Source organism: Mauremys mutica, chromosome 13 (assembly GCF_020497125.1).
Source record: "Mauremys mutica isolate MM-2020 ecotype Southern chromosome 13, ASM2049712v1, whole genome shotgun sequence".
NCBI classification, from domain to species: domain Eukaryota; kingdom Metazoa; phylum Chordata; order Testudines; family Geoemydidae; genus Mauremys; species Mauremys mutica.
This window is the reverse complement of record NC_059084.1, coordinates 31,739,899-31,755,950: the sequence shown is the minus strand read 5'-3', so window position 1 is coordinate 31,755,950 and position 16,052 is coordinate 31,739,899. Positions and strand designations below refer to the sequence as shown.

The 16,052-nt window shown below is 47.1% G+C and overlaps 1 protein-coding gene across 5 annotated transcripts in view; it reads left to right on the top strand.

Moving 5' to 3' along the window:
• LOC123348131 (rho GTPase-activating protein 39-like) overlaps positions 1-16,052 on the top strand; it is a 137,085-nt gene that overhangs the window by 101,195 nt on the left and 19,838 nt on the right. For all 5 annotated transcript variants that reach the window (XM_044985531.1, XM_044985533.1, XM_044985535.1 and 2 more), the window contains one exon: positions 4,003-4,092. In XM_044985531.1, coding sequence (XP_044841466.1) covers positions 4,003-4,092 — 90 coding nt within the window. The remainder of the gene's footprint in view (positions 1-4,002; positions 4,093-16,052) is intronic.

The window sequence follows — 16,052 nt, the reverse complement described above, 5'->3', positions numbered from 1 at the left end:
CAATAAACAAAAAGTCACAGCCCAGTGACCTGTTCATGACTTTAACTAAAAATACCTGTGACTAAATCTTACCTGCTGGGAGGGGAGCGCTCCTGAGGACTGCTGCTCCTGGGGGAGGGACGGGGGGGGGGCAGTGCGGGGCCCCACTGCTGCTGCTAGGGGGCTGGGCTGGGGCCCCTGCTGCTGCTCCTGCCAGGAGCCCACCCGCTCTGGGTGGGGGACAGCCAGGGCCCCCGCCTGCTGCCAATGGTGGTCCAGGCAGGGGGCGGCCCCGGCCCCCGCCTGCCACCACTGGGCCTGGACTACTGCTCCAGAGCAGTGCCGGGGACCAACTGCCTGGGGCTGCCAGAGCAGCAGCCAGAGCGGCTGGCTCTGGGGCTTTCTCAGATGCTGGGATGGCCCTGGGGTTAGCCGCACCAGCCACTGCAAAATTCACAGAGGTCACGGAAGCTGTGACTTCCGTGACTTCCGTGAATGATTCGCAGCCTTACTGAATAGTTATACTGGTAAGTCGTCATGCTCAAACTCCAGGGAGGTTTGCAGCCATATTGCTATCAGCAGGCAGGGATAAGGGTTGTGCCATTCCAAGGAACTGCTGGGCCTGGGCAGTAAACACTTCTCAAGCAGTCACAGGCAAATGGGTATTCCTTTAATTAGTTTCCAGTGTCAAGGTGGTTGCATTCTATGAAGAGAAGTAGGAAGCAAGTCCTTCCATCATGCAGGACAGCTGCTGTCCGGGCCTTCTCCCGATGATTCTAGCTTGTATCTGATGAAACAAATAGCTGTATGCAATAGTGGTGTAGCCATGTCGGTCCCAGGATGTTAGCGAGATAAGGTTGGGGAGGTGATATGTTTTACTGGACCAACTTCTGTTGGTGAGAGACAAGCTTTCAAGCTACACAGAGCTCTTGCTCAGGCCTGGCAAAGGTACTCCTAGTGTCACAGCCAGGGGTGGCTCTAGCAATTTCGCCGCCCCAAGCACGGCGGCATGCCGCGGGGAGTGCTCTGGCGGTCGCTGGTCCCGCGGCTCCGGTGGACCTCCCGCAGACGTGCCTGCGGAGGGTCCGCTGGTCCCGCGGCTCCGGTGGACCTCCCGCAGACGTGCCTGCGGAGGGTCCGCTGGTCCCGCGGCTCCGGTGGACCTCCCGCAGGCGTGCCTGCGGAGGGTCCGCTGGTCCCGCGGCTCCGGTGGACCTCCCGCAGACACGCCTGCGGGAGGTCCACCGGAGCCGCGGGACCAGCGGACCCTCCGCAGGCACGCCTGCGGGAGGTCCACCGGAGTCGCCTGCCGCCCTCCCGGCAACAGGCAGAGCGCCCCCCCGCGGCGTGCCGCCCCAAGCACGCGCTTGGCGCGCTGGGGTCTGGAGCCGGCCCTGGTCACAGCAAAATGCAAGGTTTAACAGAAGTAGTTAGCACATCTTGTAAGGAGCATCCTGTCTTGAAAGAATACAAGCCACTGGAGTTGGCATATGTCAGTTCTAGACACAGTCTAATCAGGGGTTCTCTGACTGTTACAGTCTTGAGAGACAAGGTGGGTGAGGTAACCAGGGACCCACACGGTGACAGCTGCATTGCGCACAGCCTTGAGGCCAGCCTTGACAAGACAAAGGCTTTTGTCAGCAGCCCCAGGTGTGTGATAAGCAGAGCCTCACCCCATGATGCCGGGAAAGGCATGTCTCCGTGCAAAGGTGCACCTCCAGTCGCTGGCCCCATTCATACTGCGGTATCTCCCACTTTCAGTGTGGGGCTCAGACAGATATAATCAGAGCCCCATCCAAAATTACTAAGTGCTAACGATGAAGGTATTTATAGGCACGTCTTCAGTGCTCAAGAGCAATGCTTCTGCACAGTCATAACTAACACGCACAAAGTGCTCGAATCGTTTCTCCCATGGGGTGTTCTGCTGGCAAAGAAACTGAGGCTGTGACTTGTCCAAGGCACAGGGCCTTTGTCAGGCCAGCATTCGGAGTTCCTGGCTCCCAGTCCTGTCCTTTGCTCACAAGACTACACCCCTCCCAAAGGTCTCTGATTTAGATGGGTTAGTTTTATAAGTTACAAAGCACGCTTGACTGGATCAGACTGACGTGAGGAAGAGTAGAAGCTTTGAGAACAAGGTACAATAGAGTGGGCTGTTGGAGATGTAATGGAGATGCTGCCCAAAGCCCCTAAAGACAGCACCCGGTGATAACTGGCTGTATGCCGAGGTTAAAGGAAAGTGCTGTTGCTGGAGCCCGAGAGGCAAATCCAGAGGCACCGAGCAGCTGCTATGCCCACTGGAGTCAGTGGACCTGACTTGACTGGGCTCCTTATTCTGGCAGGTTCCCCCTGACTCAGCACTTCAGATGCCGAGCGAGGCTCTCAGGGAAGGGAATGGCTGGTGCTCGATCCCTGTAGGACTGACCTTGCATTGGGTTAGGGAAAGTTTGCATTCTGTCAAAAATATCAAGTATGCCACACATGTGCAGTGGGCGATCCTTGTTCCAGGGCTTGTGTAGAAATTCTTCCCAGCAGAATCCTTGTGCGGGCTGCAGAAACTGGTGTTCACAGCCTTAGCTTTTGCCTATTGCCCTCTGCCATGTACACACCCCCTGAAGAACACAGGTGCACTGTGTTGCCAACCTGTGATGTTCAGTGAGGACAAATCCCAAGATCTCAAATTTCAAGTGCAGCCAAAAGTGTCCTGTGGATTTGTTTCAGGGTGTAAAGGATATTCCCCCACACTCACCTAACGCAAACATGGCTGCAGGACGCTTGCTCAGACCTTCCCAATGGTTTTCCTGTGGGCTGAGACCAAGCATTAGAATAATAGAATCATAGGAGTAGACGGGACCTCAGGAGGTCATCTAGTCCAGTTCCCTGCACTCATGGCAGGACTAAGTATTATCTAGACCATCCCTGACAGGTGTTTGTCTAACCTGCTCTTAAAAACCTCCAATGACAGAGATTCCACAGTTTCCCTAGGCAATTTATTCCACTGCTTAACCACCCTGACAGTTAGGAAGCTTTTCCTTATGTCCAGCCTAAACCTCCCTTGCTGCAATTTAAGCCCATTCCTTCTTGTCCTGTCCTCAGAGGTTAAGAAAAACAATTTACCTTCCTCTCCTTTTATGTACTTAAAAACTGTTATCATGTCCCCCTCAGTCTTCTCTTCTCCAGACTAAACAAACCTAATTTTTTCAGTCTTCCCTCAATACATCATATTTTCTAGACCTTTAATCATTTTTGTTGGAGTTTTCAGTCCCAGAGGAGAAGTTTCTGGATGAGTGAGGGTAGAGAGTGTAATGGAATGGGAATTGTAGCCTTAGTTCAAGCATTTGTTCTCCATGAACACCCTCCTAGATGGAGCATTGAATATTAGTGCTTCCTCCCATGGGTGTAGCAGCTCTGGGCTTCCCTTGGCCAGAAATTCAGGGGCAGAAACAAAGCAGGAGACATTGTAAACTGGCTCCGGCAGGACTTTCTTCCTCTCTTTTCCAAGACTCTGGTGCTGCAGGGGCCAGTAGGATCACTAGGTCAGTCTTGCTAACCGCTGTTGGGGCGGTGTTTGGTGGGGGAGAGTGCAGCTGATCTGTAAGCAAGACGCTTGCAGAAGGAGATTTGACTTTCTGGAGCCTCCCTTCCTGTTCAGTGGATTTCAGTGACGATCTCTTTGAGCCCTAGCCTAGGCCTTTCTGGAATTGGTTGATACCAGTGTCATGGACACAAGGTTCTTAGAGGCTCTTTCACTTTAAATAGATTTTATTCTTCTCTTCCCCATCTCCCCAGCCATGGCCTCCAGCTCTCCTAGCATCTGTTCCCTGACTAGTTGAGGCCAGCCTGCCCCCTCATGCAGCACCAGAGCAGGTTGCTTTTGCTGATGTCTGTGGGCAGTTTTGGTATCTTGCTGTCCTTTGTCCTTAGTTGTCTATGCTGGGTCACTGCATGCATGCTATGAGGTGAAGAAAGCAGAGCGCGTTCAGTCTGCTTTGCGGTCACTCATTTAACCATACTTTGGATTTTCAGTTGCCCAGCGCATTAAGGAACTTCTGGATCTGAAAAACAAGAAGAACTCCAAATCCAGGAAGAAGAGGAAGCAAAACACTGAGGAAGAAGGTAAAGAGAGGCAGAGTGTGAAGACTACACATGCATGGTCTGTCAGCCTCTGCAGTTAAACCTCAGACACAGCAGATTAGTTGCTATGGTAGCCATTTGCTAGTAGAACCTGTACCACAGTGTTGTTCAGTCTAGGAATATGAATGTGTTCAGACTAGCCCCACCTATTAAGATTGCCTAACAATTCTCATTGTAAGACTCTGCCTCCATTGCATGTCACTCGGAGGTGAGCTGTTTATTTGCATCATTCTAATCAGCTTGGTTCAGCATTGATTTACAGTCATCCTTGGCTAATAGGTGCTTGCTTTCCAGCCTCTGGTTGGTTGCGAGCTGCATTGTATGGAGGAGAGGGATTTTTCAGACACTCTGCAAATGCATTTGGATTCAGGTATCTTTCAGGTGAGAGGGATTGTGCAGTTTCTGCTTAATCTCAGCTGGTCAGACTGGCCTGCCAACTGCAGACTAGGTAGTATCATGCTGGGCCTGACTCTAAGTGCCCAGGGCAGATGCCCATGCTGCTCTGAGCCCTGCCTCCTGCCCCTCCCCATTGCAGAGCTTACAGTAAATAGAGGGTACCCTCCCTTGTGACCCCACAGTTGCCAGCCTTCCAACATAGTTCCCTGGGGCAGTGTTTTTTTGGGGGTGGGAGGAAGCAGCCTGGGACGTCCGAGATGTTATTAAAGCCTCAGAGTTCCACTGAACAGCTAGAGCTCATGGATGCCCCGTGCCACCATTAGCTGTAGCTCTCTTCCAGTTGCCTTGGGGGAGGGGGGGGATCTTCAGAGGAGCTCTCCTGCACACAATGTCCAGAGGGGGTGGGGGGCCATGCGATGTTTTCTGCATACATTTGTACAGGCTTCTCCTATGTTTCTCTGTCTTGAGACAGTTGAGGAGATTGGGGTTCCCCCCCCCGGGGTGCCCCCTGGCCATTTCCAAGAAACCAATCTGCTTCCAAAACTTTGTTTGTTTGGTACAACCCATCCTTTGCCAGCCATTCTGGGCTCACTATAGCTGCCTGCTTGCTGCCTACACAATAATCCCATGATGGGAATGAACTACTCTCCTAATGGGTGTGTCCTTTGGCCTTGGCTGGCCAAGACCATGGGTAAAAAGACACCCAGGACTGTTGGTAGATAAGTGACTGCGCAAGTTACAAACCAGCCATTCCCTCCCTGCTGCTCAGTGCATCCCAGGGCCAAACGCCAGTGTTGATAACCCCAGCTATTCATAAACCAGGGGTCAGGGACCAAAATAGCATGAGGTTTGAAAAGTAGGAGATTGGAGTTCTTTTTCTTGGCCCTTGTGTGGGGTGCCCTGAGGGGTCATGTTTTCCAGCCAGGCTGGATTGATTTAAATCCCCAAGTGGAAAGCCTCAATTGAAATAATCTGTTTTAACCAAAAAAAAACTAACAACGAGGAATCCTTGTGGCACTTTAGAGACTAACAAATTTATTTGGGCATAAGCTTTCGTGGGCTAAAACCCACTTCATTGTATGCATCTAATGAAGTGGATTTTAGCCCATGAAAGCTTATGCCCAGATAAATTTGTTAGTCTCTGAGGTGCCACAAGGACTACTCGTTGTTTTTGCTGATACAGACTATAACACGGCTACAACTCTGAAATCTGTTTTAACCAACTTTTCCATTTGTACTTCAGTTATTTTCTAAAGAAAGGTGCATTCTCATTAGCTAATATGACCATTAAACGTGTTGATTTACACCTAAATAGAGCCTTTACACTAGATTTCGTACAATTTTCTGTTTCCTAGCAGGGTACAGTATAACTACATACATTTATTTAAGCAGTTATATAGCTTAATATTTTCAGATTTTTATTAATTGTAAATTTTAGTGTGTTAGAAAATGGTGACTGATATATTGCTTATTTACTGGATAATTCACTTTTGGCTCATGATTTGTGTCCAACTGCATTAGGATGGTGACTTCAATTTAACACACAGAACAGCATATACACTTTATTTGTATGAAACAAAACCCACCGTAAATATTTTGGATACATAACTTCTCTCATCCAGACACGTTTCACATTTACAACCAATGATTTATTACTGTTGTAGTCAGTGAATTAAACTGATTATTTCAGGTCAGCCTAGGAAGAGTTTCAAGCAAGGCCTGGTCTACACTACAAAGTGAGGGCAACTTAGCTGTGCATGTGTCTGTACTTTAATTTGTCTCCCACCAATGTTAGCACCCCGTTAAAATGACGCAGTAACACCAGCTTCCCGAATGGCATTGAGCCATGGTCAATGCACTGAAGTCAATGCAGTGCGAGTGTAGACACTGCGCTACCTATGTCAGCCCTAACAGTCCTCCAGCAGCTTCCCACAATGCTTGAGACTGACCGCTCTGGTTACATTGTGAATTCCACTGCCCGGGGTCACACAGGCTGAAACCCACCCCACCCCCTGAAAACCTCACAGATATTTGAAATGCATTTTCCTTATTTCCCATCTTGATGAGCACACCTAGCAACTCTTCACTGTTGTGTGCAACTGCCCAGCTGACCATGCCGCTGATATGTTCCACACACGCACTGGCCTGGAGCAGACAGGAGATATGGGATCTCTTAGGCCTGTGGGGAGAAGTGACTGTGCAGTTACAGCTAGGGAGCAGCCGTAGAAATGTGGGCATCTACAGGCAGATTGCTCAGGGGCATGCAGGAGAAGGGATACGACAGAGACCAGCTGTGTGAAAACCAAGGAAATGCAGCAGGCATACCAGAAGGCCAGGGAAGCCAACAATGAATCCAGTGCTGAGCCACAGAGTTGCTCAATAAAATTATATTCTTTGGAAAATAATTCACCTTTATTAGTTCACAACATCTGCTCTGGAGTGCCTGGTGGTCCTGAAAGCAACCATTACTTTTTATTGTACAGTCTGACTCAAGTCCTAAGATCAGCGACAAACACAGTGTCATAAATGTACAGCAAGCACCACAATGTTAATAGGTGCACTGACAGTTTTATATTCATAGATGCTCACCAAGCACCACACAATTCCTAACAGGCCCCAAAACAACAGGGCCAAGTAGAACACAGTACATACACCACAGCACATTACTGTGACTCGCTGTTCAAGTGCTCTTTCAAGAGCACCTTCAGCCGTACAGCTCCACATTGCATTTTTTCTAATAGTCCTTGTGTCTGGCTGTTCAAACTCAGCAAACAGCTGCTCCATGTCCGCCCTTTCCCCCTTTGCCGAACAGATACTATGAAGGATACAGCAGGCAGATGTAACCATTGGGATGTTTTTCCCAAAGATCCAATCTTGTGATTAAACAATGCCAGCAATCCTTCAATCTATCAAAAGCATATTCGGATGCCCTGCTGCACTTGTTGAGCAGGTAGTTGAATCTTCGTTGGTGCTGTTAAGGTGGCTGGCTTCATTAGCTAGGAGTGGAATGGGTAGGTTGGGTCCCCCAGGATCACAACTGGCATTTCAATGTCACCAGTGGTAATCCGCCAGTCAGAAAAGAGAATCTGTGCTTGTACATTACTGAACAGTCCTGTGTTCTTAAAGATGAAAGTGTTGCGCACCTTCCCGGACCAGACAACTTTGATGTCAGTGAAGCGTCACCGGTGTTCGTATAACCATAGAAAAATAGTCCGTTCTGTTGATATACTCTGTAGCACAGTGGGCTGGTGCCAAAATAGGGATATGTGTCCCATCTATCACTCCACGACAGTTCAAGAACCCCATTGCTGCAAATCCGTCCACTATGTACTGCACACTGCTGAGAGTCACAGTCCTGTGTAGGAGGAGATGATTAACGACCCTATACACTTGCATGACAATGGCCCCCTAGAGTGAATTTTCCAACTCCAAAATGATTTCCCACTGACTGGTAGCAATCCAGCATTGCAGGTTTCCACAGTGTGGTTTCCACTTACTTCTTCACTGTCAGTGCAGCCCTCATTCTGGTGTCCATGTGATGGAAGGTGGGGGTGAGTTCCTGATCAAGGAGTGTGGCCTTTCGCATCTGAAAGTTCTGCAGCCATTGCTAGTCATCCCAAACCTGCATTATGATGCAATCCCAGCAATCAATGCTCATTTCTTGGGCCCAGAAGCGGCACTCCACCATCTACAGCTGCTCTGTGAACACCACCAACAATCCTGAGTTGGTTTTCATTATGTTTCACAACAAGGAATCGGCACGTTCCCTCACTGATTCGATTCTTCTTATGGCTCTCCAAATATTGGAGGATTGTGTGTGCACGTCTTGTGCTTCCAGCGCTCATGACAATAGTGTAGAGCTGTGCAAGTTCCATGCTGCTATCAGAGATGGCGGATAGCAAGGGAGGTCGTGTGGGTTCATGGGATTTTTAAAGAAGGCATGAAAATTATGGGATATGGATGACATTATGCAATGGAGACAGCTGCATGCTGGGAACTTGACCCCTTTCTCCAAGTCACCCTGCAAGACTTGTTCCTGCCCCGCCATGCATTGGCAGATCTTCCCAAGACAGCGCTCTGGATAGTGATGAGCTGCATGCTGGGAAACGTACTCATGGTGCACCACACTGTACATCGATACAAGCACTCCTGGTGAGCACACGCAAGGAGCCAAGTACGTACACACACAAGCGATGTACTCACTGGGGCAGCTTGATGCTGACATAACTTGCATTGGCTCAAGTTTGTAGTGGAGACATGGCCTAGGTGAAAGTGACAGCAGCTTATGTTCCTACTTATCTAAGGCCTGGTCTACACTGGGGGTGGGGGGATCGACCTAAGATACGCAACTTCAGCTACGAGAATAGCGTAGCTGAAGTTGACGTATCTTAGTTTGACTTGCCTCACGTCACGGGGTCGATTGCCGCGGCTCCCTCGTCCACTTTGCTTCCGCCTCTCGCTGAGCTGGAGTTCAGCAGTCGACAGGAGAGCGATCAGGGATCGATTTATCGCGTCTACACTACACGCAATAAATCAATGCCTGATAGATCGATCACTACCCACCGATCCGGCAGGTAGTGTAGACATACCCTTAGTGTCTTGAAAATGAGACAACAGTCTCCTAAGTTTCTTAGGCTGTCCTTCAAACTTTGAAAACTAGTAGATCTCATCCCCTCCCTCTTCGTTTTTATTCATAGACTGGACGAAAAAGACCAGCTTTCCTACTTTTTCAACTCCCAGGCAATTTCTCAATTTTGAATTAGTCCAAATGAAGAAAATATTCTTTCTAATCAGCACCAGAGGCTGCACTCTGAAGAATATTGTCTCTTCTTCCCCCAGTCTCCTGCTTTGACACCAGTGTTGCTCCTTTCTGGTCACTCATTCTGCTCCTTCTACCTTGTTACTCAACTCCCCCGCCTCACCCAACTCCTAGCCCATCCCTACCCCCAGCAAAACAAGAGAACTAACAACAATCCAAGACTTTATCTGCTCATGTAACCCACATGCTTCTTGTGCAGTATATTTTATATGATTAGAGACAGAGGAGGCAACTGTCGAGAAGTGAATGGGTTTCTGTGTGTTTGTCTCTCTGTGTACAAAGAGACAGGGTAAGTTCACTTAAGTCAAGTACCTAGAACCATCCAGAAGCAAGGGCTCGCAATTACTGGGTAGATCAGTATTTTCCATAGTGGGTGGAGTCAGAAATAGTCATAATCCAAGAACTGAGCCACTCAGAGCTCAGGGAGGGAGAAGCTGTAAAACAGGAGCGTGAGACCCTTGCCCCCCGCCTCCCCAGGTGGGCTCTGTGGATGATCCCAATGAGGTACATGATGGTGCCTCCTGGAGTCAGAGGCTGAGTCCCACCACCTGTGATGACTTAGCACAGCCCTGAGTCCCCCACAGGATCAAGCTCTTAGTACAGCACATGACCTATTGTGCCATATTTATAAACCTTGACCTCAAAAGTTCAATGTTTTTCCCTTGAGTCTTTCTTTATGTAGAAAAGAAGCCTTTAACTCAACATTTTTGGTTAGAGGCTCATGGATTCAGCATATATTATTAAATTGCCCTAAGAGATTATAATAAATTTAGGCCTTAACATGTTTTGTATTAGATTGAGATTTCATTTTAAACAAGTTTATTTTTTAAAAGAACAAATTGTTATAATTTGAACAACAAAATCAAAAAAAATCTGATTTCAATAAAAAATAGGTTGGTCTTTTTTTGTCAAAAAATCCATTGATATTTATCTGCCCTGTTTCCAGCTTTTCTCCACAGTGATGAGATCTGGAAGTGTGGTGTTCGAACGCAAGCAGAGAGTTCCTTATGCTCACATGATCTACAGAGTGGAGGATAGATTCACACAGAGATTTTCAAAGTTGGCAACACTTAAGCCCTTCCCTGGGTATATATTGCAGTGAGACCGCCCCTTCAGTGGGTACCTTTGTGTATACTCAGGAATGTGGCTTTGGGGTAGGGATGTCACAGGGGGACTGGCCCCTCTCAGAGGGACCGTGAGCATATATCTGATTCCCTGCTGCCCACCTGGGCCTTATAGAGGCAGCAGCGGAAGGACTGTTAACCCATGAACCCATGGACCTCTCTCCACCCTGGGAGGTAAGGGACAGAAATACAAGAGCTGCTGGAAAGGTTCCTGAAGGAAGCAGCTGGGAGCCCAGAAACACAGGCCCCAGAAGGAGACTGCAGGCCAAGGGACTTTATTTCAAGTTTATCTTGACTTAATAAAGTAGGACCCCAGCAGGGGAATTTCTTCGTATATCTTTGGACTATATGGGCTTTGTAAGGGGCACTGAGAGAAGGGAAACTGAGTCACCGGGCTGCAGAGTCACACATAGCCAGCAGGGGATTCTACAAGGCAGGTACATCCTTTTACAAGGGGTCAGGAGTGCTTTGCAGATAGGCAGAGGCATGCTAGAGGCACTTGATATTTTCCCTTTCTTCTTTAAAAGGAAACAAAGTACATGAGAAATCAGTGCACCACTGCAGGGTTTGGGAAAGGAGTGAATTAAACTTTTTGTAAAATTCCAGGAGAGGAGAGTTGCTTGTGTCGGAGAAAAACTCAGTTCTCGCTTTTTCGTTTGGGTGCAGCAAAATCAAATACTTTATTATTTCTCCAATAATTACAACGGAGGGAGAGAGTGCCATAGGACACAGGGTCGCCCCAGTCCCGGACAGGTCTCTCAACTGATAAACAATTACAGCAAGCCTTTATACTTTTGTTACAGACAATAACTAGCAATAATACAGACAATAAAGAGCAACAACTACATTTTGTTTATACATAAGCCATTCTGCTATCTTGTTTTCTCACTCCTAGAAGACACCAGGCTGCATATTTGGTTATCAGTTACAAAGTCGTAATAACTTTTTACACAGTTCTTTCCCTCTGCCTCACACTATCCTTGCTTCTAGAAGTCTCACGTCATTAGGGTTACAGCTGGGCTAACTCTTGCTAACTGACTGACATGCATTAAGATCCCCTTCAAATCCTTATTAATTCTTTCCCTGCTTCCACACTTGGCTTTGTTAGAGAAACATAATTAGCATTGTATTTCTGCTATTGATTTTTTCATTAGCTACAAATGAGACACATTGAAGTACACCACCAAACAGTGGTATAACTGGAAATACAGCCAGAGATCTCAGGCCTTGTCCAGGCTGGGATTTTTGCACTAGTGCAAGTCTTTTTACACTAGTGCTTTCTATCAATGTATAGGCAGGCTCTTCCTTGGAAAGAAAAAGATGTTGTTAAGTCTCTCATACAAAAGACATTCTAACAGTGCTAGATTACAAACTGACATCCTTAAGATCTAATCCCACAGAGAAACACCTGAACACCATCCGGCTTCTATGTTAGCACAGATGTTCTCCATGTCATGGTTCTAAGTCCACAGCACTCACTGCATTTTTGTTGTCATTTTGTTGTCAAGTTTTCATGCCATGTCTGAGAAGATCTGTTCCTTCTCTCCTCTGGACGTTAGCTGGGTGTAAAAGGGCAGCTTCTTTAATGGGAGGGGGCGTTTCCTTCTTTTGGCTTGTGTTGTTGGGTTGGCATGGGGGAAATAGGAAAACCGGGCTTTTCTCTCACTTCCAGGGCCACTAGCACTATTCTGTTTCTAAAATAGCCATTGCTAGTGTGATGCTTAGGGATGGATTTACCTGGATTTCATACAGGCTCACAATGTGCTCAGGCAGTGGAAGAAGGTTTATCTTGAAGTTTAGCCCTTGAAAGTTTTGTAGCTCCAAGTCTGGAGGGAGGCTGTTCAGTCCCATGTCAGAGGTATCAGGGAGCCCAGTTCACCTTAAGCTGTCTGTGATTTGATTTGTCATGTGTTCAGATTCAGCAGCAACAGACTTACTCCCTTTACATACTGACTGCACTGAATAAGCTGGGCTTTCGTACAGTTTTGCTTTCCAGCATTTTGAAGCTAGCATCAGAGTTTCACCATCAGATCCACTTGATGCTTTCTGTTAGAGAGTCTCTTCCCCAGCTCACCCAGTGAAGTCTGCCTCTCATTCGGTTGTTTTCTGCATGGCCCTGCTAGACTTCTCTGAATCGGAGGGAGCAGTGGATACTGCATTGTTGGCAGCAAGATGACACAGGAGCATGGGGGCTCTATGAAAGCAGGGTAGCTCCATTTTGGTTTTGCTTGTGGTTACGGTGCTTTTCAGTGGACATCTTCTCTAGTAAGTTTGTCTGTGTTCCGACACCAGTCCAGTCAGTGTATCTCAGTAGGAAAAGGCTTGTCACCTCCCTAAGATCCTACATGCTCTGAATTCCTTGTTTTGCTGACAGCGTGAATGACAACACAGAGTCTGGAAGCTACATTCCATTGAAATCCCCGAGTTTAGACTCTCTTGTTTATAGTAGTGGTGATGTCACTGTCACAAGTCTGCTGTTCAGATTCCTCAAGATCTCAGTGGAGGAGGGGTGGCTTAAATCCCACTGGTAATTACGTTCCACTGGTAATTACAGCCTCTTCTGGAATATCATTTTTTAAAAAAAGTTTTAGCAAATCATTCAGGGTGAAAACTTACCAGGTCATCAAGTTCATCCTCATCTGGATACCCAACAGCCAAAAGGCACAGCAGCAATACAAACTTGCACGTGTCTTATCTGTTTTATGTGGGAAGGATTTTTTCTTCCTCAGCAGACTGGGAGTTCTTTAGTGTTGTTTTTAAAACTGTTATGTGAATTATTGTCTCATGTATTTTAGTTGTGTACTGTTGTGTAGAACAATTAAGAGCCACATATATAGAGCTGCTGCTCATAGCTCCATAGTTAAGAGTGTTTATGTGAAGCAGGGACTTGCTTTCTTGGGTTTTTAAGAAATTCAGAGTATCTGCTCTGCAGTCTTACTCCCATTTACTGAAGGAGCTGAGATTGGCAAGTTTTAAGGGAATCAGATGGCTGATAAATTGAGAAGCATGTTTGTGGTTCTGTTGTTAAGATGCTGTGCTGGGTTTGCAACACTTCTTCAGGCACTAGTTGTATATTGACAAAGCTTAGAAGCTGCAAACTTACCTTATGTCTGAATTTACCGTAGAATATCAGGGTTGGAAGGGACCTCAGGAGGTCATCTAGTCCAACCCCTTGCTCAAAGGAGGGCCAATCCCCAGACAGATTTCTAAATAGCCCCTTCAAGGATTGAATTTACAACCCTGGATTTAGCAGGCCAATGCTCAAACCACTGCGCTGTCATGGCAGGGGGTGAGGAAAAGCTAGGGTAAAGAAGGAAAGACCGAGAGAGGTATAGTCTCAAAAACAAAGTGTTTGTTAAATCATCCGTACAATCTAGAGTGACAGAGTGACCAGCTGCCCAAGCTGTACAGTGATCAAAGCCCCAAGAGTTTCTCAGTGTAATATGCAAATAGGTAAGCACCTCCAAGTCCATATATGCATTCACCACAGATCTCACCTCCCACAGCATTGTCAGTTCAACATCTCTCTCCCTTCCAACTACCTGAGATGTTATAGAGGCCCTAGACTCCTTCCCTTTCCCAGCATGCCTTGCCAAAAGGAGATTGACAGCCAGGCTTCCCTTTCCTCAGATAGACTACTAAGGCAAGCCTGCTTGGCCCCCTGTCCTGGGTCCACCCTCAAGGATACAACTGCCTAGGGTTGGCTTCCTGTTTTTACTTCTCCCTGAAATCTAACTACCCCAGATTGTTAGCTCTGGGGGAAAAGGGAGCTTTGACCCACATGTCTCAGAACTCTAGCCCCAAGGTTCTGACAATCAAAGGACTAGAAGGTTTGAGCATTGGCCTGCTAAACCCAGGGTTGTGAGTTCAATCCTTGAGGGGGCCATTTAGGGACCTGGGGTTAAAAAAAAAAAACTATCTGGGGATTTGACCTGCTTTGAGCAGGGGGTTGGCCTAGATGATCTCCTGAGGTCCCTTCCAACTCTGATATTCTATGAACAGATCAAACATTGGCTTGATTTGTCATGCAAGGCTCTTCCTTATCCCCAAGGACAGCTTGCTGTCCATGGAGGCCTCATCCTAATAATTTGAAATTGGATTAAGCCCTGAAGCAAGAAGCTTAATCTCTCCTCCAGAAACTTTATCAGTATCCATTAACTTTGGATATTCTTATTATCTATGTAAATGTCCTTTCCTTCTTTGAATCTTGCTAATTTCTTAGCCTCAAAGACATCCTCTGGCAGTGAGTTCTATCGTCAAATTAGAGATAGGGAGAAAAGGTATTACTTACAGGCAGTTTTGAATTTGTCACCTTTTCATTTCATTGAATGAAATTGTTCTTGTCTTATGAGCCAAGTCACAATCTACTGTCTCCTATTTTATATACTGGATGCCACCACACTGTGAGGTGGATACATTGTAACAACATATGTGCAATATGGCTCAATTAGCATCACTGGGGGACCCTTAGCTCTCGTACACTTAAATGCTCAACTCTAACGCTGCATTAACAGAGCTTTTGCATTTAATTAATTTTTTGCTTCAAAATTTCCTTGGGGATGGAAATTCTGAGATAGTGACCTCCTCCCATGTGGCTCGAGGAAGAAGGCATGAGACTGGGCTGGGACTCCATTTCTCATTGTGTCAAGTATCAGAGGGGTAGCCGTGTTAGTCTGGTTCTGTAAAAGCAGCAAAGAATCCTGTGGCACCTTATAGACTAACAGACGTTTTGCAGCATGAGCTTTCGTGGGTGAATACCCACTTCTTCGGATGCAAGTGGTGGAAATTTCCTGGGGCAGGTATATATAAGCAAGCAAGAAGCAAGCTAGAGATAACGAGGTTAGATCAATCAGGGAGGATGAGGCCCTGTTCTAGCAGTTGAGGTGTGAAAACCAAGGGAGGAGAAACTGGTCCTGTAATTGGCAAGCCATTCACAGTCTTTGTTTAGTCCTGAGCTGATGGTGTCAAATTTGCAGATGAACTGGAGCTCAGCAGTTTCTCTTTGAAGTCTGGTCCTAAAGTTTTTTTGCTGTAGGATGGCCACCTTAAGATCTGCTATTGTGTGGCCAGGGAGGTTGAAGTGTTCTCCTACAGGTTTTTGTATATTGCCATTCCTAATGTCTGATTTGTGTCCATTTATCCTTTTCCTTAGAGACTGTCCAGTTTGGCCGATGTACATAGCAGAGGGGCATTGCTGGCATATGATGGCATATATTACATTGGTGGAAGTGCAGGTGAATGAACCGGTGATGTTGTGGCTGATCTGGTTTGGTCCTGTGATGGTGTTGCTGGTGTAGATATGTGGGCAGAGTTGGCATCGAGGTTTGTTGCATGGATTGGTTCCTGAGCTAGAGTTACTATGGTGCGGTGTGCAGTTGCTGGTGAGAATATGCTTCAGGTTGGCAGGTTGTCTGTGGGCAAGGACTGGTCTGCCACCCAAGGCCTGTGAAAGTGTGGGATCATTGTCCAGGACGGGTTGTAGATCCCTGATGATGCGTTGTAGGGGTTTTAGCTGGGGACTGTATGTGATGGCCAGTGGAGTCCTGTTGGTTTCTTTCTTGGGTTTGTCTTCCAGTAGGAGGCTTCTGGGTACACGTCTGGCT